Source organism: Arvicola amphibius, chromosome 5 (assembly GCF_903992535.2).
Source record: "Arvicola amphibius chromosome 5, mArvAmp1.2, whole genome shotgun sequence".
NCBI lineage: Eukaryota > Metazoa > Chordata > Mammalia > Rodentia > Cricetidae > Arvicola > Arvicola amphibius.
This window is the reverse complement of record NC_052051.1, coordinates 70,339,180-70,361,451: the sequence shown is the minus strand read 5'-3', so window position 1 is coordinate 70,361,451 and position 22,272 is coordinate 70,339,180. Positions and strand designations below refer to the sequence as shown.

General features: G+C 42.0%; 2 protein-coding genes and 1 pseudogene across 2 annotated transcripts in view; 2 read left to right on the top strand and 1 right to left on the bottom strand.

Moving 5' to 3' along the window:
• Ccdc73 (coiled-coil domain containing 73) overlaps positions 1-22,272 on the top strand; it is a 114,967-nt gene that overhangs the window by 40,043 nt on the left and 52,652 nt on the right. The window lies entirely within an intron of this gene.
• On the top strand, positions 497-1,999 carry LOC119814266 (annotated as a pseudogene).
• On the bottom strand, positions 15,725-17,233 carry LOC119815483 (sentrin-specific protease 2-like). The gene is given in 1 exon segment (XM_038331623.1): positions 15,725-17,233. A coding segment is annotated over 1 exon segment (1,509 nt).

The window sequence follows — 22,272 nt, the reverse complement described above, 5'->3', positions numbered from 1 at the left end:
AAAAATATTAATTTTTCAATTTATCATCGTAGGTATGGCCTGTAATTCTTAGGGAAATAGGAATAGCCTGTAAAAAAATTTACTGTGTCAGCTAGATAGTTTGTTCAGTCCTTCCTTCCTTCCTTCCTTCCTTCCTTCCTTCCTTCCTTCCTTCCTTCCTTCCTTCCTTCTTTAGGTAACATACATGTGCTAAGTAATATGTGGTGCTGAATATAACTATGAAGAATATAAAACATGTTCCTACTTTAATGAAGTTTATAGTATGTTTTAGTTTATTCACCTATTGATGTGATAAAATTCTCTTAGTGCCTTAAGGGGAAAAGGGTTTATTTTATTTTGGCTTGTAGTCAGTTATAGTAGGTAAGGCATGGTAGTAAGTAGGAGCTTGAAGCATTTGGTCACATAATACCTACACTGAGAAACAAACCATGAAGAATGCTTGCTGTTGCTCAGCTCCCTTCCTTTACTTATACAATCAAGGATCCTAACCAAGGGAATGGTGCCACCCACAATGCTCAGGTCTTCTCACTTCATTTTACCCAGTCAAAATAATTTCCCCAAAACATGGCCAGAGGTGTTTCTCCCAGATGATTTTATTGCAATCAAATTGAGATCCTGGGGTGGCCTTGAACTCACAGAGCTCTGCTTGCCTCTGCCTCCCAAGTGCTGGGATTAAAGGCATGCACCACCACCGCCTGGCTGTAATGTCTTCTTAAGATCTCTTTGCAGGCATGCCCTGTGCCCTTTGGTGCTTCCACGCCCTGCATTGCCACTCCGGCAACTACTGCAGCCTGTGCCCAACTGTGCCTCTGGCCTTTCGGGGTGCACAGCGCTCTGGCCTCCTGCAGACCCTAGTGCCCTGCTTATGTGGCTGTGGAGCTCAGCACACTGAGGGAGACAAAGCCTTTGTTGAATTCTTGACGGATGAAATTAAGGAAGAGAAGAAAATCCAGAAGCATAAGTCCCCTCCCCAGAATGTTTGGAGGTTGGGAGTTAGAAGTGAATGGGACAGAGGCTAAATTATTACACAAAGTTGCTGGAGAAAAGATCACTATCACCTTCAACATTAACAACAGCATCCCTCCAACATTTGATGGTGAGGAGGAACCCTCACAAGGCAGAAGGCTGAAGAACAGGAGATGGAACTGACATCCACTCCCAATTTTGTGGTTGGAAGTTACAGAGTGATGGCAAGAAGACCCTTGTACTGGATTGTCACTACCTGAGGATGAGATCAGACAAGAAGAGGAGGCTGGGAGTGATATTTTCTCTATTAAGGAAGTTAGCTTTCAGGCTACTGGTGTGTTGGCTGAGGTTTCTGTCCCTGTTAATCATAAACTGATTGGCCTACTAAGTCGTGCTTAAATCTGTTCCTTTCTGTCTAGAATTACTTCCCAAGCTCTCTCAGGTTTTCTGTGAATGCAGTTGTCCACACATTGGGCACCATTTGTTGGCTGAGGTTTCTGTTGACATAGGTTTCTGTCTCACCCAGTCCTGCAGTCTTTCAGTCCCAAAGAAATACACAAAGGCCTATGTTAATCATAAACTGCTTGGCCTAGTAACTCAGGCTTCTTATTACTCTCATAACTTAAATTATCCTGTAATTCTTATCTGTGTCAGCCAAGTGGCTTGATACCCTTTTTGGTGAGGTAGTCATATCTTGCTTCCTCTGTGTCTGGGTGACAACTGAATCTTTTCTTTTCCCAGAATTCTCCTGTTCTCTTTGTCCTGTCTCTACTTCCTGCCTGGCTACTGGCCAATCCATGTTTATTTAAAATACAATGACAGAGTACAGACCATTGTCCCACAGCACTGGTGACTTCGAATCAACGCAGATTCCCTGGACTGGGCCTTGTATGACCACATGATGGACTTCCTTATGGACCTAGGGGCGGACAACACTTTTGCAGATGAGTTGGTGGAGCTCAGTATAGTCCTAGAGCACCAAGAATTTATCACCTTTCTTGAGGACCTCAGAAGTTTTGTCAAGAGCGAGTAGAACTGTCAGAGACTGAGGGCTTTAATTTAAATGGCAAGCTTTGACCAGTGAACAAAACTACCTTGACGTTAGAATCATGCTTTGAAATGGCTGTCATCCTAATATGGGAGGAAAAAAAGCAAGTTTAAATTATTTCTGTTAATGCTTCCATTTACTATTCATTTGGATATTTTTCTCCTGTACAAATCTACTAGTTGTAGATTTTTGTATAGTATAATGATGGATAATAAAATTGATGTTATCTACTCCAAAAGCAATCTCTTTGCAGAGCCGGGCAGTGGTAGCACACACCTTTAGTTCCAGCAGTTGGGGAGGCAGAGACAGGTGGAGAGTTTGAGACCAGCATGGTCTACAAGAGCTAGTTCCAGGATAGGCTCCAAAGCTACAGAGAAACCCTGTCTCGAAAAACAAAAAAAAAAAACCAACCCCCCCAAAAAAGACCCCACCCCGAAAAAAAAAAAAAGACTCTGACCCTGCCTGGCCTCAGCACTCTCTGGAATCAGGGATCTAGACACCATGACCCCTGTAACACCTGATTCTGTGTTACGCCCTCCGTACAGTTCGCGCGCCACTGTACCTTACGCGAGTCGGACAAGGGCCTGGAGATTGAAAGAACACACAAAGAGACCTGGGTCATTCGAAAGGAGACCAGCCGAATGCCGTTTATTTGGCCTTGGGGAAGATCTTTTTTTTTTTCAATATTTATTTATTTTTATTCTTCCCGCAGGCCTCATTACAGATGGTTGTGAGCCACCATGTGGTTGTGCAATGCTCTTAACCGCTGAGCCATCTCTCCAGCCCCCGGGGAAGATCTTATATACCCCACTCCTGCCCAAGGAATTCCACCCAGGCAGGTGGGAAATTACCATATCTAACTGCTGCACAAGGACTTCCACCTAGGCAGGTGGGAAATTACCATACCAACAATAGAGTCAACAATGCCCTACAGCAAATCACCAGGCGGGGCAGAGGGAGCACAGGAACAAACAGAATGCTTAGTCATCTGATCAGAAACTGTCCTCAAGATGAGCCCCAGGGACAGGGGCAGACCCGGGCCCTACAGACCCCCTTCAATTTTGTACCTCCTAGGTCTACAACCAGTACCGCTTGGGTAGTGCTGTCAAGTTCTGCTGCCAGATGCAGGTGTATCCTGCCCTTCATGGACCACACCTCTTATCAGCGTCTATGTGCTAACCCTGGGAAGAATTCTCCTAGGCAATTACTTTAGAGGAATAGGAAAACAAACACTTTTCCCTAACTACATTCTTAATTAGGCTCTCTCCTTTCAAATAAGTTTGTATTTTGACAAGTTGGAGCCTTTGATGGGTGGAGTTTTGTCCTTAAGACACTATTCCTATTGTGTGCAGAACAGGAGGATTTTTCTTCTATAGTACTGATCTCTTTAACAGTTACAGAATCGGTATGTTTATATCCACAAAATAACTGTTTTGATTGATATTACACTGAACCTATAGATCAATTTAGGAAAAAGACCTGACATCTTGTCAAAATTGTCTTCCTTCCCTGGAACATGGATAATTTTCCATTATTTGGTTTTATTTCAAGTCAATTTGGATCTTTTATCAGTAGATATTAAAAATATAACAATATAATGGGTTTCACGAGGACATTATAATGCATGTATATGATATGTTTTAATTGCATTCAGCCTTCATTGCCTTGTTTCTCTGACACCAATTGATAGTCACCTTCTCAAATAGTTTCCCTTCTATTTTATTTTTTTTAATGACTGAGTTTTATTAGGAAGCTTGGGCACCTTACCAATGGCTACATCACAGAAGATGTATATTCTTCCTCCAGCAACCATTAACTGGCTATAAATTCTCAGGTAGAGGCAGGGCCTTTTGAGTTCTTCCTCTCCTCCATAACAGGATGTTGGTGGCCCCAACCTTCTGCAAGTAATCATAGCTTAAGTTCAGGATTGCAACATCTATCTTATATCTGGGAGTCATTTTCCACACAACTCCATGCCCTTCCTCCAGCTCTTAATTCTTTCTACTTATTATAGTGTTCCCTGAGCCTTAGAGGGGGTGATATAGATGTCCTATTTATAGATGAGCATTAATCTCACACTTATTTTCATTTCTTTGGCCAGTTATAAACTTATACATTTACTGATGCACTAGCCAAAACTGACAGCAGCACTAACCTATGTACACAAACACAGTTGCCATTTAACAACACGGCAGCAGTAGCTTGTACTCTAAGTCAGTGGTTTTCAACCTTCCTTGGAATGTAGGAAGGAATTGTGCTGGCCTAGCAAAGTGGCTGTAGTAGATTCTTTTCTAAGGTCCAACAATCTCTCTAGCCCTAGGAAATAGGGTAGGGTTCTAATATGAGGCATGATTTTCCTCCTTTTGAGTGGGCCTTGCGTCCAGCTAGATAGCTGTTGGTTACCACTAATATGTGAGGGCTATTTATTGGAACTTTTTAGCTACTTTGTCATGCTGGCTATTGTTGTTTATAGGTATTACAACTGGGTAGAACTATTAATTTTTTCCCTCCCTTGGTGCCTTGGATAGTATTTTCCATTACCATGAAAGCTAGACTGCAGGAAGGGGCTTTCAGGTTAGATCCAGCTCTAATCACTTGAGCCTGGTATCCTAAGTATGAGTTGTCTTCAGCAATCAGGTCTTATCTTCAACCTCTGAGAGGCAACCAAGGGCAACAGCAATCATCTATCTTGTTTTGGGAGTCATTTGGATTACCCTGATTAAACATTTAAAAGAAGATTTCTGGTGATTAGTACTGGGAGATCTTGTCTTTTTCTACTTCCCATGTAGATGAGATCCATGTATGTCTCTCTTAGGGTCCTCATTGTTGTCTATGTTCTCTGAGATTGTGATTTGTGGTTTGGTTTTCTTTGTTTTATGTTTAAAAACCACTTATGAGTGAGTACAGTGATAATTGTCATTCTGGGTCTGGGTTACCTCACTCAAAACGATGTTTTCTAGCTCTATCCATTTGCCTGCAAAATTCAAGATGTCATTAATTTTTTTTTGTTCTAAAGTTTTCAAATGTTCTGTTAATTCACTAGTGTGGGATTTTTCCAGCTTCTTTATGTAGGCATTTAGTGCTATGAATTTTCCTCTTAATACTACTTTCATTGTGTCCCATAAATTTGGGTATGTTGTGTGGTCATTTTCATTGAATTTTAGGAAGTCTTTAATTTCTCCCTTTATTTCTTCCTTGACCCATTCACATGAGCACTGTTTAATTTCCATGTCTTTGTTGGCCTTTTAGAATTAGTATTGCTTTTGACTTCTAGTTTTAAACCATGGTGATCTAATAAAATACATGGGGTTATTTCAATTTTTTTGTATTTGTTGAGGTTTCTTTTGTTACCGAGTATGTGGTCAATTTTTGAGACGATTCCATGAGGTGCTGAGAAGAAAGTATGTTTTCTGTTTGGATGGAATATTCTACAAATGTCTGTTAAGTTCATTTGAGTCATAACATCTGTTAGTTCCCTTATTTCTCTGTTCACTTTTTGTCTGACTGACCTGTTCATTGGTGAGAGTGGAGTGTTGAAGTCTCCCACTATTAGTGTGTGGGGTTTAATGTATGATTTAAGTTTTAGAAGTGTTTCTTTTATATATGCCTTGTTTTGGGGGCATAGATGTTCAGTATTGAGATTTCCTCTTGGTGGCTTTTTCCTGTGACTAATATGAAATGTCCTTCTTTGTCTCTTTGGGTTGATTTTAGTTTGAAGTCTTTTTTGTTAGATATTAGGATAGATACACCAGCTTGTTTCTTAGGTCCATTTGATTGGACTATTTTTTCCCCAACCCTTTACTCTGAGGCAATGTCTGTCCTTGAGGTTGAGGTGTGTTTCTTGTATTCCGCATAAGGATAGATTCTGTTTTCACATCCAACTGTTAGCCCGAGCCTTTTAATAGTTGAGTTGAGTCCATTTATATTAAGGGATATTAATGACCAATGATAAATATGTCCTGTTAATTTAGTTTTCATTGCTGGTAATGCTAATTTGTGTGTTTTTCCCTTCTTTAGGATTTGCTACTATGACACTATCAATTGTCTGTGTTTTTGTTGATGTAGCTTACTTCCTTAGGTTGGAGTTTTCCTTCTAGTATTTTGTATAGGGCTGGGTTTGTGGCTAGGTATTGGATAAATCTGGTTCAGTCATGGAATATCTTGTTTTGTCCTTCTATGGTGACTGAAAGTTTTGCTAGGTATAGTAGTCTGGGCTCGCATCCATGGTCTCTTAATGTCTACATAACGGTTGACCATGACCTTCTGGCTTTCATTGTCTCCAATGAAAAATCAGGTGTAATTCTGATAGGTCTGCCTTTATATGTTACTTGGCCTTGTTCCTTTGCAGCTCTTAATATTCTTTCTTTATTCTGTATGTTTAGTGTGATGATTATTATGTGGCAAGGGGACTTTTTTTTATCTAATCTGTTTGCTGTTCTGTAAGCTTCTTATATCTTCATAGGGATATCTTTCTTTAGGTTGGGAAAGTTTCTTCTATGATTTTGTTAACTATATTATTTTGTGCTTTTGAGTTGAACTTCTCTTTCTTCTATACCTATTATTCTTAGGTTTGGCCTTTTCATGGTGTCCCATATTTCCTGGATATTTTGGGTTAAGCTTTTGCTAGATTTAAAGCTTTCTTTGACTGATGAGTCTATTTCCTCTATTGTATCTTGAGTGCTTGAGATTCTCGCTTCCATCTCTTGTATTCTGCTGTTTATGCTTGTGTTTGTGGTTCCTTGTCATTTTCTCATGATTTCTGTTTCTATAATTCCCTCAGCTTGTGTTTTCTTTATTATCTCTTTTTCAGTTTTCAAGTCTTGAATAGTTTCATTTGTTTGATTGCTTTTTCTTGGTTTTCTTTAAGGGATTTGCTGATGTCTTCCAATTTTTTGTTTGTCTTTTCCTCCATTTCTTTGAGGGAATTTCTCATTTCCTCTTTAAGAATTTTAAATATTCTCCTGAAGTTATTTTTTAGGTCATTTTCTTCTGTTTCATCTATATTTGGTTGTTCAACTCTTACTGTTGTAGGGTCTTTATGTTTTACTGGTGTTGTATTGCCCTTTGTGGTGTTGTGTGTGTTCTTACCTTTTCTACTCATCTTTTCCTCTAATAGAGTGGTTGGGGCTGTTTGTGATTCTGTTGATTAATCTTCTAGGTGCCAGTGAACCTGTAGAAGGAAGCGGCGGGCTGTGTCCCGCCACCCGGCTAGCTTTACCCAAAATAATTACACGGAAACTGTATTCTTTTAAATACTGCCTGGCCCATTATCTGTAGCCTCTTATTGGTTAATTCTCACATCTTCCTTTAACCCATATTTAGTAATCCGTGTAGCACCACGAGGTGTGGCTTACCAGGAGAGATCTTAACCTGCGTCCATCTCAGAGAGGAGAATCATGGTGACTGCATATGGCGACTGCCTGAAGCGTCTCCCCAACTCTCCCAGAATTCTGTTCTGTCTACTCCACCTACCTAATTTTCTGTCTCTTAAAGGGCCAAGGCAGTATCTTTATTAATAATGAAAGTAACACATAGACACTCCTCCATCATTTCCCCTTTTTCTGTTTAAACAAAAAAAGAAAGGCTTTAACTTTAACATAGTAAAGTTACATGTAACAAAAGAGTTATCAAGCAAGAATTACAGTTACAATATTTAAATCTATTTTATCTTTTATCATAACTAAGGAAAGCTATAACTATGTATTTATTCTTCAACTCCATCAAAGACTCCAGAAGGATATAATATTACCTAAGTAAACAAGTCATTTACAACTTTCAAACTCTAGAAATGACAGAGACAACTCGCTGCCTGGACAGTCACCCAAAGTTCCTCTGTACCGTTGGGGCATCCATCTTCAGCCTACAGGCCCATAAGTATCCAGCAGACATTTCCATGAAGCAGGAAATTCCAAAGACAGTTCAGTCACTTTCTGCTGTGTCCTGTAGAACGTCTCGCAGACTCTTTTATGAATCAGGAACCCCGAAAGACCACCTCACCTTTAGGCAAGTTTAGCAGTCCTCTCTCTGTGGGTTCTTTGTGTCCAGTTTATGCAATAGTCCAGGCAAGAGCAGTTTCTTGCCCAAATGGCTATCAAAGTCCATAAGGAGCCTCTTCGATGCCCATCTTCCTCTTGAAGTAGATTGGTGCTGCCAGGAGCAGACGTGTCTCATTGTCATGAAAACCCTAAGTTATTAAAACATTAAATGCCATATTCTGCAGTCTTTGAAAGATATGAAGAATGTCTATCTAACTGAAATATATCTCTACATATCTAGAACATCTAATAACATGACTACAAGCTTAACTATTATCAATGATTATCCATTAACAACCTATATTTCCTAATTATACATTACATTTTTAAATGAACTACACAATCACAATAGCTTAATCAAGATCAGAAATACATATACATATAACAAATTGACCTTAAAATCCATACCATTGCAAATTATTCATCTCTATATCATATTCCCCTTTAAATGTAAAAGAACATTTATAAACAATATTTGGGAAAATGGGCGCAGTTATTTCTCTCCAAACTGCTTCCTGCTGAATGGGGGCACTGTTATTTAGGTCTTTCATGGTGTAACCTGTGTGCTAGGTTCCTCTCAGTTGGCAGTTGAGTGAAGTAATTTTTTGAAGATGTTCACAGCAACCTTTCAGGAGGGCGTGGTCTATCATACCATATTGGGATAGAAGCAATCCACAGAGTCTCGTCCTCTGTGAAAACAAAAGAAGAAACTCTTTTCCAAAGCATCATGTTCTTAGATCCAAATCCTGAAGTCATACTGTTAAGATGTCCATTCTGGTCTAGACTGGCAGCCCATATAATGAAATGTCTCTCTGTACTTAGCTCCTTTACAGTCAAAAATTTCAAAGAAAACACAACAAAATACATAATCCAGACTCTCTGTGAATTTTCCATTTTTACGTGGCTTATTTTTACTCTATCACTTTACTTCTTTCTCTTTAAAGACTTTACCCTTTTTTAAGGCATTAACTTTATTCTCTATATATTTATTTTTTCTCTCTGTCAAGCCTACGTATATTCATCCAACATTGTGAGCCATTTAAAGGCCTTCTATGTCTGAATCTTTCCTATTGTGAATCTGTAATTCTTTACTATCCAGGAGCACTTCTTAAAAGGTTAACTACTTCTTAAAATTAAGTTGCGCCATGTAGAGGTAATACGGTACCGCCTGTTTCCAGCCAAGTCTAAACCTTAACTGCTCTGTTATCATGGTAATTACAATAGATAGTTCCTGCCTGAGATCAGCACAGTTCAGCCCGCGGAGCAAAGCCGCTCCTGCCTCAGTCATTTGGTGCCCCTGAGCCGCACACAGTTCCAGGTACGCTGCAGTCCACATTGGAGCCACACTCAGCAGTTTAATTTTGAGACTGAGCGTGCAGTACAAAAATTCTTTTCTTCCAAGTTACAGCCAAATCTGATGGGCAGAGCACTGCACAGTCTTTAAACATCTCTCTGGCAGAAATCCGTCATGCTCTCCTGCTCGCCTAAGCCTGATTCTACCATCTGCCCAGGTGCAGGCAGGGAGCAGGGAGCCATCGGCCCGGTCTCAGTGCACTCTCCTTCCTATCCCAAGCAGGAACACAAATATCCAGGCCCATAAAAGCCACTGAAATGCTTTATAACCAGAGTTTGCATTGGCGGCACAGCACCAGGAAGCCAGGTTTTAAAATGACTCAGCTTTTTCTCTGCCACTTTTGCCGAAACAGGAAATCTCTCTACGGCACGTCCAGGCAAACAGCAAAAAGCTGTGTTAAACTCTCTCTCTCTCCTTTATTTAAAGCCCTCTCAGGTTTTTAAGTGGATTTAGTCACCACATTGGAGCGCCAATCTGTAGAAGGAAGCAGCAGGCTGTGTCCCGCCACCCGGCTAGCTTTACCCAAAATAATTACACGGAAACTGTATTCTTTTAAATACTGCCTGGCCCATTATCTGTAGCCTCTTATTGGTTAATTCTCACATCTTCCTTTAACCCATATTTAGTAATCCGTGTAGCACCACGAGGTGTGGCTTACCAGGAGAGATCTTAACCTGCGTCCATCTCAGAGAGGAGAATCATGGTGACTGCATATGGCGACTGCCTGAAGCGTCTCCCCAACTCTCCCAGAATTCTGTTCTGTCTACTCCACCTACCTAATTTTCTGTCTCTTAAAGGGCAAAGGCAGTATCTTTATTAATAATGAAAGTAACACATAGACACTCCTCCATCATGAACCCAAGGCTCAGATGGTTGGTCCTCATGGTACAGTCAGAGTGCCACAGTCCTAGTTACCTGGTTGGTCATTCTGTGTTCTTGGAGGTTACTCAGTGCTCCTGAGCTTTGCTCTGCTCCCTTGGAGTTTGCTCTCTCAGGCCTGCACTAGCCTAGGTTGTCGGCTCAGACCTGTTTCTGTAATGTCCCTGGTCTGGATCTGTTCCTGCAGAGGCCCCTAGCTTGGGGTTAGTCCTGTAAAGGACTCTGGCTCCGATATACTCCCTCGGAGGTCCCAGACTCATGCTCAGACCGGCAGAAGTTTCTGATTCTTGCCTACTCCCTTCTATGTCCCAGACCGACACCCGAACCCACAGAGGTCCTGGCTCAGACCTACTTTCTCAGAGGTCCCAAACTCATGTCTGGACCTGCAGAGATCTCTGGTTCCTGCCCACTGTCCCAGATTCATGCCCAGACCCACAGAGGTCCTGGCTCAGGCCTTGTAACTCGGAGGTCCAAGACTCATATCCAGACCCACAGTGGTCCTGGCTTAGGTCTACTCCTTTGAAGGGTCCAGATTCACGTCTGGACCTGCAGAGGTCTCTGGCTCTGGCCCACTTGCTCAGCGGTTGCTCCCCTGTATCTGTTCCTGAAGAGTTTGCGTCTCAGGTCTGCTCTAGCCCTGGTTGCTGGCTCAGTCCTGCCTCAGTCCTGGCAAATGTCCCTGGTCTGGATCTGCTCCCACTCCCATGGAACTCGCTTTTTGAGGCCCAAGCTGGCCTAGGTAGCTGGTTCAGTCTCGCTCCCATGGAGCTTGTCGCCTCAGGCCTTCTGTGGCCTAAGTCGCAGGCCCAGCCCTGCTTCCACAAATGACCCTGGTCTGGATCCATTCCCGCTCTCATGGAGGTCAATGTCCACTCCTGCTCTCATGGAGGTCACTGTCCGAGGCCTGCTCTGGCCCATATCACTGGTTCAGTCTTGCCCTTATGGAGTTCACTGCCTCAGGCCTTCTCTGGCCCAGTTTGCTGGCTCAGTCAGTCCCACTCCTGTGGAATTTGTAGCCTCAAGACAGCTCAAGCCCAAGGTGGAGTTCATTGCCTCAGGCCTACTCTGGTCTAGGTTACCAGCTCTGATTGTTTCTGTAAACACTGGCCATTGTTCTTCTCTGGGCTTGTGCATTCTCTTCCTAGACAAGCACAGTTTAGTACTGAGTCACATACTCAAAAGGCCACCTATACAAATTTCTACACTTACCTAATTGTCTGTCTTCTTTTTGGTTTTCTGCCTCCTGAGTTCTAGTTGACAAATCTCACACTTCAGCAAAGTGCCATGCTGTGATGGCTATTTTTGATGTTTACTTGACTACATCTAGAATTAACTAAAACTCATGAGGCTAGGGTCATATGAGGGATTCTTCTTAACCCACTTGAAGTAGGAAAAACCACCTTTAATCTGAATCCTTTTAGTTGGGAAGATCCACCTTTCATCTGAGTCATAGCTTCTGGTGAATCCTATGGGAAGGACATGGGAAAAGAGGCTCTTTGCTTTGCACCTGCTTGCCCTCACTCTGGCTGGCAAGTCCATTCCTTCCCTGGCATTAGAGGCCACTTCTTCAGGCTTCCAGCCTGTACTAAAGACCAGCTGAGACATTCAGCCTTGTGGAATGGATTCTTAGACTTTCTTCTGGTAGACAGTCAGTGTTGTACTGGCAGACCCACAGTCTGTAAGGCATGCTAATAAACCCTACATGGATAGATATAGATATATGGATATAAAATACATAGATTCTTCCTATTAGCTCTGTTTCTCTATATAATCTTGACTAATAAGCATGCTGTCTATGTTAAGCCTCTCTGTACCATGGTCTAAGTGTCTCTAAAAGCTAGGCATAGCACTCAGTAGCAGAGCATTTGCCTATCATTATTCCCCTTTTCTTTTTGTCCTTTTATTGTATGGAATTGTTTATTTTGCCTTGGAGCAAATGATGTGTTTGGATGGGAGGGAAAGTATGGACTGTGTCTTTGTTACTGTCCTATTGCTGTGATCAAACATCATGAACAATCAGGTCTCTCTCAGCATCAGTCTTTACTTCAACATTAATATATTGTACGTGAGCCAAGTCGCCAGACAAGAGTCACGACAGGTTGCTAAGAGCCCCTAAACACTGAGTCACCAAGCAATCCTATAGTAACCCATAACTTTTTGTTTAAACTCACCAATCAGCCCCCAGACTTATCTTTCCTCTCTGGAATTCCCCTAACCCGGTTTAAAAGGTGGGGCTGCCAGCCTCTCGGGTCACCCCAACATGTTGAAATTTTAATAATGTGTCTTCCTTATTGGATTCGTGACTGGTGGCCTTTGATGGGACTACTCACAGACCCTAACGTCCTGGTGCTCTTTTCTCCTTATACTCTACATTTTGTAATTCTTTTGGCTTGATTTGCTCCTTTGCATTATAGAACTGCATGAAAGTAATTACTAAAAGCCAAGTGACAGGCTTAATATTAGGCTTCTGAAATTTCCTATGCTAAGGAAATTCAAAACTTTTCAATTTATCCTGAAGCAGACTCTTTGGATAAGAGATTGGATACGAAAACAGGATCCAACATTTTGCTGTTTACAAGAAACACACCTCAACCACAAAGACAGACATCTACTCAGAGTAAAGGGTTGGGAAAAGGTTTATCAAGCAAATGGACCTAAGAAACAAGCCGCTGTGGCCATACTAATTTCTAACAAAGTTGACTTCAAACTAAAATCAATCAGAAGAGATGGAAAGGGACACTTTATACTCATTACAGGAAAAATCCATCAGAATGAAGTCTCAATCCTGAATATCTATGTCCCTAATACAAAAGCACCCACTTATGTAAAAGAATAAAAAGCAGTCACATTTTGTACTGAGATATCACAGGAATGGTATCTAGCTCAGTTGCTAATATTGTTCCCGTTTGCAAACCTGGTTCCTACTAGAATGGCCCATTAAGCCCCACTTGCAGTATTCAACTGCTTTCTTTTCCCCCAAAACCCAAAAGCCTTTCACATTTTTCTGCCACAGCATGGTCAGGCCTGACACAGCTGTAGCCCCACTCCTAGTAACAACTTCTGTCCTTGTTACTTTTCTATTTCTGTGACAAACAGCATGACTAAGACAACGTATACAAGAAAACATTTAATTTGGGGCTCATAGTTCCAGAGGGTTAGAGTCCAAGACCATGATGGCATGGAGCATGTCAGTAGGCATGACCATGGAGCAATAGCTGGGAACTTACATCTAATGAACAAGGCATGGGTGGGGGAGAAAAGGGGTGGAGAAAGAGAAAGAAGAGGAGGGAGGAGGGAGTGCTAACTGGGAATGCCATGGCCTTTTAAAACCTCAAAGATCATCCTCAGTGACATACCTCCTCCAACAAGGCCACACCTCCTAATCCTTCCAAAATAATTCCATGAACTGTGGAGCAAGTATTCAAATACATGAGACTATGGAGCCATTCTCAGGCAACCTGCCACAGTCTGGTGCCTGATACTCAGTCTGGGTGAAAATGCAAGTCACAGCATTTAATTTTCTCATTGGCAGTATTTCTGTCAAATATCTAAAATAATGACTATATTTCTATGTTAACTTTCTGACTCAGGAAAGGACTACAACTGAATCATTTAGACAGGAATAGATTATCAGTAACTCATACGGCATATGGCCATCCATACCTTATACCAAATGTCCACAGCTATATAAACTAGGCTGTAGGGTCGAATGGTATCACTACTGCAATGGCTACAATGGAGATATGTGATACAGAAGGACAGGGCCATAAGACTGCTTGAACAAGACAGGGCAAATGAACACTTACTAGAAGACTAAGAACATGTGTATATCAGTCACTTTTCTTGATGTGCTGGAATAACATTATAAAAACAATGAAAACATTTTTGAGTTATGGTCTAGAGGGACAGCATAGAGCATGACAGGGAGGCATGGCCACAGACAGGGGAAGGCTGAGAGCAGGAGCAGGAAACCAGCTGATGACATTCTCCTTCAGTCCCAGGAATCAGAGATAACAGGAAAGTGGGGAGGCAATGCACACACAAAACCCTCACCCACCAGTGACATGCTTTTTCCAACAAGGTTATACCTCGTTTATTCTGTGAAGGCGACAGAATCTTTAATATATACTAACTTATATACCCTTATTTCTTAGTTTAAATTTGAGGGAAATTCTTCTGGATGAAAGAAAAACATGAGGAATAGCAAATTATACTATACTTTTATATTTATTTTTAACAACTTTAAACTTTATTACATAAAAATTGCATTAACACAACTGTAACCTAATGAACAGAGAAGTTAAATACATGCTAAACACAAAATCCCCACTTCCACAGTGGGAATAGGATATAGCAACATTAATCTAACAAATTAAGTAAAAAACATAACTATTAAATTGAAAAAAAAACCTTTTTAAATAATTCAGTATAGTCCTAGCTGAGGTTTGGATTCAATGAGACATGAGATTAAAATAGATATTTACTATTACAGTTATTTTTAATCAGCTTTCAAAACTAAGGCAGGTCCCCTTAATTCTGGGAAAGACTGTGTCTTTGGATGACCATAATGCTTGTCTTTACAGTCCTGGACAAGCAGACAGCAGTTTGGCCATGTCCGATGGCCACACAAGTGTACATAAATCTTGGACAGACAGGCAGCAGCTTAGTCACACCGTATGGACCACACAGGTCTACTTAAGTCCTATAGGCAGGCAGCAGCTTGGCTACAACCTATGGCCCACAGGTCTACATGAATCTTGGACAGACAGACAGCAGCTTGGCCACATCCTATGGTTATATATGTCTACAACCTAGGCAATTCCAATAGAGTTTGATGGGTCAGAAAAGAAAGAGTTGGTACAATTCATTTACCTTACTTGTACGATTTTCAAATGTTAAAAAAATACATAAAAACACACCCCCAACTTCAATTTAGCAGATCCATCACCAGCATTAGAGATGCTAGCCAACACTGCCTGCCTCCTCTTGTCGATGTCCCTCCTGAACTTCAGTAAGGGATAACACTGTAATGGGGCATGCCTTTCAGGGTCAGGGATAAACAGTTCAAACAAGGAATAGAGTTGATAGTTACAGAATATTAGAAAATGACAACTGCCAAGGTTTCCAAATGACTTAATGAAACAATCAATCATGGGGGGAGGGCAAGAAAAAAATTCATAAACTAAATCCAGCATTAAAACAGCATTTTTGAACATGTGTTCTTATGTAGGTTGAACAGCAGTTCCTAAGCTTGCAATAGTTACGTGTATCCTATAGGCAGCACTGGGTAGGACTGCCCAAGTTAGGACTACATTGAAGAGAGTGGGATTTATGCATGTTGGATAGCTCAGTATGTGAAATATTTTCAAGCCATCTTGCTTGAGGTATAGAGAAGCATCAATGGAAAAGTGCAGGGGTACCATAGCAACCGGGAGGATGCTGTTACAGTAAGCGACTGTGCAGGATCTCCCATACCATCCTCTTCCTAAAGAGGGGCATGTGCTGCTGAGAAAAGGGGGCAGGTTGGTCTCTAGAAATGTAATCTGCATATTTGCAGGTAAACACGCCACAGTCGCTCCCGTTCAGCTGTTGAGGAATCTCCTCTGATGTCATGCTGTATTGCTTCCACTCCAAAGGGTCCAACTCCATGTTCCTTCGAGTCTTGCTCTCATTTTGTAAATATTGAAAGATGGTCTCACAAATGCTCTGCTCTGTGTGTCCCATGGAGTCATAATATATAATACCCTGTTTTCGTAGGTCGATTTCTATTAGGCTCCAGTGTGCGTTCTGGTGGATAGGCACTAAAATAATTTCCCTTTCAAAGAGACCCATTGCTCGAGTCCATCTCTTCCCAGCACTGCAGGCGCCGTGTTTCAGCTTAGGGTAGAAAAAGGTGCTAAGCACATGAAGAGCAGGGCAGCCTTCCTCTTCACTTCTCTTAACCAGAAGATTCATGTAAAAACTAATTACCTCGTCATTGAGCCGTTCACCAGGCTCTAGGGTCTGGATATCGCCACGAGTAAAGCGCAATTTGCATGCACTACTTAAGATTTCCTCTTGGGGCCCTGGACCTAGTGCCTTCTTGATTTCTTTTTCCATGTCCTCGGTAATATCACGGACTTCATCCATTCCTCTGCACTTCCCTTGGTCTTCAACAGGCTTTTCCTTTGTTGTAAATATGGGCGTCTTGTTGGGGAGTAAGCTGCTGCTGCCACTATGCAGGATTTGAGCCTATACTCCTTGCAAGTCAGACTCTGAGTGGTGTCTCCTTCTTTCTTCAGAGTTTACTCCAGCTTTCTTCTGTGTATCAGAAGATTCTTCTGGAGACATCTTTACTATTTTGTCTGGTGACAGACATTCTCTTGTGGCAGCAAGAGTAGATTGTTTAGGATCACACTTAGTTGTTCTGGATCCGTGACTGTGTTCTTCCACACAACCTTTAACCTTTAAACTCTCCATAAATGCCCTGTGAGCCCTGGATGGGCCAGAGATCGTGTCAACATTGTGTTGGAGGTGCTGCTGTAACTTTTGGTACCTTACCCTATGGTGGTCTAGGGAAAATGCCTCCATGACCCAATAGGGCCGCTTACGACCCTGGCCACCATCAAGAGATTTTCTTCTAGTTACAGCCTGCTCCTGAGGACCTTTGGCCAAGTCTAAGATCTTTAGTTGTCTTGGCCTCTCTTCCAGGGGTTTCCGTGGCTGCTCCTTGACTGGCAGTTCACTTTGAAGCCTTCCATCTTGTTGTTCCTGAGCTAGCCTCTTCTGAGCCTTGCTGGACTCTTCAAACTCCCAATCCATTCTACCCTCATCCTGACGTTTCAATTTTTGACCATGTCTCAAAGCCTCAGACTCTGTCTCCGTGCCTCCTTCATTCTGGTGCTTCCTTTTCCGACATTGTCTGGAAGTTTCAGGCTTCATCTCCATCCCACACTGTCCCGGGTGCCACATGGTATCACTGTGTGGATTGCCTGTGTTGGGTGCTGGACCCCGATGTATGGAGAACCACTTATTCCAGGAAATGGAAGATTCACAAGTTGGTGTCAGGTCAGAAATCTATCCTGTCACTGGATGAAGAGCTTTTCTTCATAAACACAGTTGATCTAGGGTTTCGTGGTCAGTCAGAGTATGAAGCCCATTGAGTGGGCAACGTCAGGAACCGATTGGTGAATCAATCAAGTGTTGGCAGTTCACCAGGGTCCACTGTGGGAAACCCCGTGGAATTCTAGGACTGCTTCCTTAGAAGAGTCCCTCTAAAGTAACCAGCTAAGGAACCAGTTTGTCAAAATCAGACAGACTGTCCTAGTCAGTGTAAGACACCAGGCCTTACCTGTGAAGCAAACACATCCAAGGCTAGCCTCACAAGTGATACCTGAGTCCGAGGTTGCCCTAGATACAACCTTCAACATTCCACAGCTGGTTGTGATGTGACCCGAGATAGCGCAACTCAATGTTCTTTGGAGGGTGGTGGCCCTGCTCACCCCCAACTGGGTTGAGGAGTTGGAAGACAGGGTTGGAGGGCTGTGAACTAATCACAGGCGTCTCAGTTCCTTCTGCAGAGCACAAGGTTATCCAGATCCTCTCTGCATAACCGAGTTCATCCTGATTACAGTTTTTATCACTCAGAACATTTTACATCAGGGTCAATAACAGAAAACAAAATATAATTGCCCTTCAAAATGCCTCCTCACAATATGCTTTCTAATTACAAAGAATAAGCAGAATTTCACATTTATAAAACCCAGTATGTACTGTTGTGTTACAAAACTTCTCATAGTGAAATGAAGTATATGTCTCCTCTCCCCACATAGGGAGCCCAGGACGGACCAAAGTACAGATAACACTAAAGTTCAGCTCGGTGAACCAAAGAGTTTTATTGGGGTTACTTACAAGAATATGGGTGAGGGGTTTCTTACAGGAGCAGAAATGAAGCATAGACAGGTACACCATCAAAGCCCACCCTCTACATGGGTGACAGCTCACAGAACCTGGGGCCCTGGAAACACTGCACACCTTGCAGACAGCTCAACAGGCTGCAGAGTGTCCTTTCCACGTGACTCTGTGGGACTATACCTCTTCAAAGCAGCTGTCTGGATTCTGCTTCTTCCATGCAGCTGGTCTGAGGTTGGCTCTTCTGAGAGTCTTCGTTGCTGCTCAGCGCCCTTCCATTTGAGAGGGACTCTCAGCTTTTATTACTTACTAAGGCAGGGAGGGGCCTAGTGAATCTGTTTGGTTTCAGGGACTTTTGAGCTCTCTTGAGTTCTTTGCCTTCCCACTTAAGGGGCTTCCCTTCAGAGAGGAATATTTCAATCTTTGAGGAAACTGTTGAACAACAGGTCCCAACTCACCAGGAATCAGTATGTTACCATGAGAGTGTAAATAAAACCTCAGCATTGTCAATAGGATTCACTGAGAAAAAGAGACTCGCTGACTTGGTGACAGTCCTAGTAATAACAGAAGCCCTGATCTCATCCCTAGTGAATCCCACCAGAGCTGGAGTTACAGATGTGTGGGGTTTTGGTGGGTGCAGGGATCTGAATGGCAGTCACCGTGTTTGGACAACAAGCACTTTCACTACTGGTTATCGCTGGCTTCTTGAGCCTCTCTTTCATCCACTTTCAAAGGTACAGAGACTTTTTAGAAATGGGTGGGCAAACAGTCAAGTCACATATTGTATGTTGCTCACACTGAAATGTGACCATGTAACAAACTGTGCAAGGATATTTACACCAGTGTTTTACTGGAAGGAAAAGGTACTTTTCTCTGTGAAAGGTGTGGATGTCTTATGATATTACCCCAGGTGTCATTTCATTCTTATCAAGCTTCTTTCTCTGCGTTCTAATGACACCTCAGAGGGATTTGTTCACAGCAGAGGTAAAAGTTCAGGTCCCCACGCTGATCCGAACTGCCTCTGTGAAGTGAGCGCAATGCTTAGAGGGTAAATTTTCTGTGCTATGCTTGTAAAAACAGGGGGTTTTAGCTCGTGCAATTATGAGGAAGTTGGGCCTACCTTGTATGGACCCTGTCAGCTGTCCCAATATGAGCCAATTGCTGGTGCAATTTGGTGCAGTAAGCTTTCTCATTGGGACCGTCAGTCCTCAAATAACAACACAGACTTATTCATTATGAAAGCTTGGCCATAGCTTAGGCTTTTGTCCACTAGCTCCTATAATTTAATTAACCTGTTTCTATTAATGTACATTTGGTCACATGGCTTGGTTACCTTTCCTCTGTCTACCATGTCTGACTTCTGCTTCCCTCTGGCATCTCCCGAATGCCCAGATGCATGCCTCTCACTCCATGACTTCTCTCTCAGGAATCCTGCCTGTCCTCCCCTGCCTAGCCATTGGCCCTTCAGACCTCTATTACCCCGGTCACAGCGAGACATCCGCACAGGGAATACACATATCTGACACGTCCCTTCTTTATCTAAATAGAAAGGAAAAGTGTTAACTCTATCGTAGTAAAACTATATGCAAGAACAATTCTCAGGTAAGGATTACATTCACAATGTTCTGTCCGTTTATATTTGCAACATTTGGAGAAAGTGCTGTATTATCCATCTCATCTTGGTGAGTCCAAAGTTTTATGTAGAAACTAAACAATGTTCTACCATAACTTGTATTACCATCCTAAATACATCTTTTTAAACCTTAAGACATTTTTTTAGATATACAACTTAAACTTTTATGTTTCTCAAACTTATAAACTTACATCTCTTATGTAGTTTCTCTTCTGAATTTGGTAGCAAGGAAAACTGTAACTATAATTATCTAGGTTTCCACCCCATCAAAGAACAGAGAAGGATATAATATTACCTTAGTAAACAGGATGTCAAACAACTTCCAAAACAATAGAAATGACAGACAGCTGGCTTCCTGGACAGTCAGCTAAGGTTCCTCTGCAATGGTGGGGCATCCATCTTCAGTCTTCAGGCCTGGAGTATCTTACAGGCTTTTCTGTAAAGCAGGAATTTTGAAGGATTTCCTACCTTGTCTTGGCAAAATTAAGCAGTTATTTGCTTTTTATTTCTTCTTGTTCAATTTGGACAGCGTACTGTCAGCAGTTGGGGCAAAGGAAGTTTCTTGCCCAGTGACTACCTTTGCCACATTGAAAGTTAACTCCATATGGAAGTTCTTTGACACTTAATCATTCTTTTTTGAAGTAAATTGGCACTGCCAGGAGCAGACTTGTCTCACTGTCATGAAAAGCCTTATGTTAGTAAAACATCTTAAATGCTATATTCTGTAGATCTCTGAAGTGTTTTGAGACCATCTATCTATCTAAAATATGTTTGACCTTGAAAACATACTTAACATGAGTATAAGTTTGGTGTTATAGAAGATTAACTACTAACATGCATTTCTTAATTACCTTAAGTAGTTTATCATAATAGCTTTCAAGTACTAGAAATTTACATTGCATGGTTAAATGAAAGTAGGTACAATACCTTAAGCAAGTATAGAAACATATAAACCATATAACTAAAATAACATTAAATTTGTGGCAATATACAAAAGTCCATACCAATGTAAAATATTTGAGACTAAGAGTTGCTTTTCGAATTTAAAGGTAGATTCAGCAATCTAACCTTTTATCCTATCATTTCATTTTTATACATTTATTATAATTATTATTTAATTGAAAATTTATATATCAGTTCCAGTTCCCACTCCATTCTCTGTTCCTACTCCCTCTACCTTCCCCCTGCACTCTACCCCACATCCTTCCCATGTGGAGTCAACAAAATCTAGCACATTGCTTTGAGGCAGGACCAAGGCCTTCCCCACTATATCGAGGCTGTGCAAGGTATCCCTCCAAAGAGAATGGCCTCCAAAAAGCCAGTTCAAGCAGTAGGGATAAATCCTGATCCCACTGGCAGTGACCCCACAGATCATCCCAGCCATACAACTGTCACCCACATTCAGAGGGCTTAGTTTAGCCCTATGTTGCTTCCCCCACTGTCAGTCTGGATTCAGTGAGTTCCCATTAGCTCAGGTAATCTGTTTCAGTGGATGTCCCCATGATGGTCTTGACCCCTTTGCTCATATTATCAGTTCTCCATCTCTTCGATTGGACTTTGGGAGCTCAGGCCAGTGCTTCACTGTGGATCTCTGCATCCTTTTCCATCAGTTGCTGGATGAAGGTTCTCTGGTGACATTTATGATAGTCATCAATCTGACTACAGGGCAAGGCTACATCGGGTACTCTCTCCACTATTGCTTAGGGTCTTAGCTGGGGCCTATCAATCTTATGGGGGCATTTTCTCAATTGACGTTCTTTCCTCTCAGATAACTACAGCTTGTGTCAAATTGACAAAACTAGCCAGTATAGGACCCGCTGAGTTTAATTAGGGTTGTTGCATGAGCATGGATAGAGGATTTTTACTAGAGCACAAGCAATCTAGTAGTAGATAAACCCCCAAGGAATGTGACGCTTCCTTCCTCTAGTACCTGTTATTGCAATAGTCCCTTGGGAGGGTGGGTCCTTATAAACCCCACCCGTTTGTTTCCATGATGAAATGTCTTATCCTGGTTGTGTGGCCATAGCTACTGTGAGTTGATGAGTGCAGTAGCCATGCCATAACTAGAAGACATCTGTTTGGAGGGTTTTTCTTATCCTCTAGGTCTTATATTCTTTCTGCTTTTGATTCTGTAATGTTCTCTGAGCCTTGGAGGGGTGATCTAGATGTCCTTTTTAGGGCCATCACTCTGTACTTTAAGCAGTTATGAGTGTCTGCATTAACTCCCACCTGCTACAAGAAGCTTCTTTGACAAATCCTGAGAGCAGTGCTACTTTTACTCATGATGTAAGCATGAGTATTTAGAAGGCGGTGTGAAAACATGTACACTTACCAAAACAGAAACAGTAGTTGTAGTCCTAGTGTGGTCATAGTGTAGCTGTAGTCACAGTAGTCGTCATAGCGGGGGGGGGGGAGGAGGAGGTGGCTCTCTCCGAGATCCTATAACCTCTTCTTCCACAGACTTTTG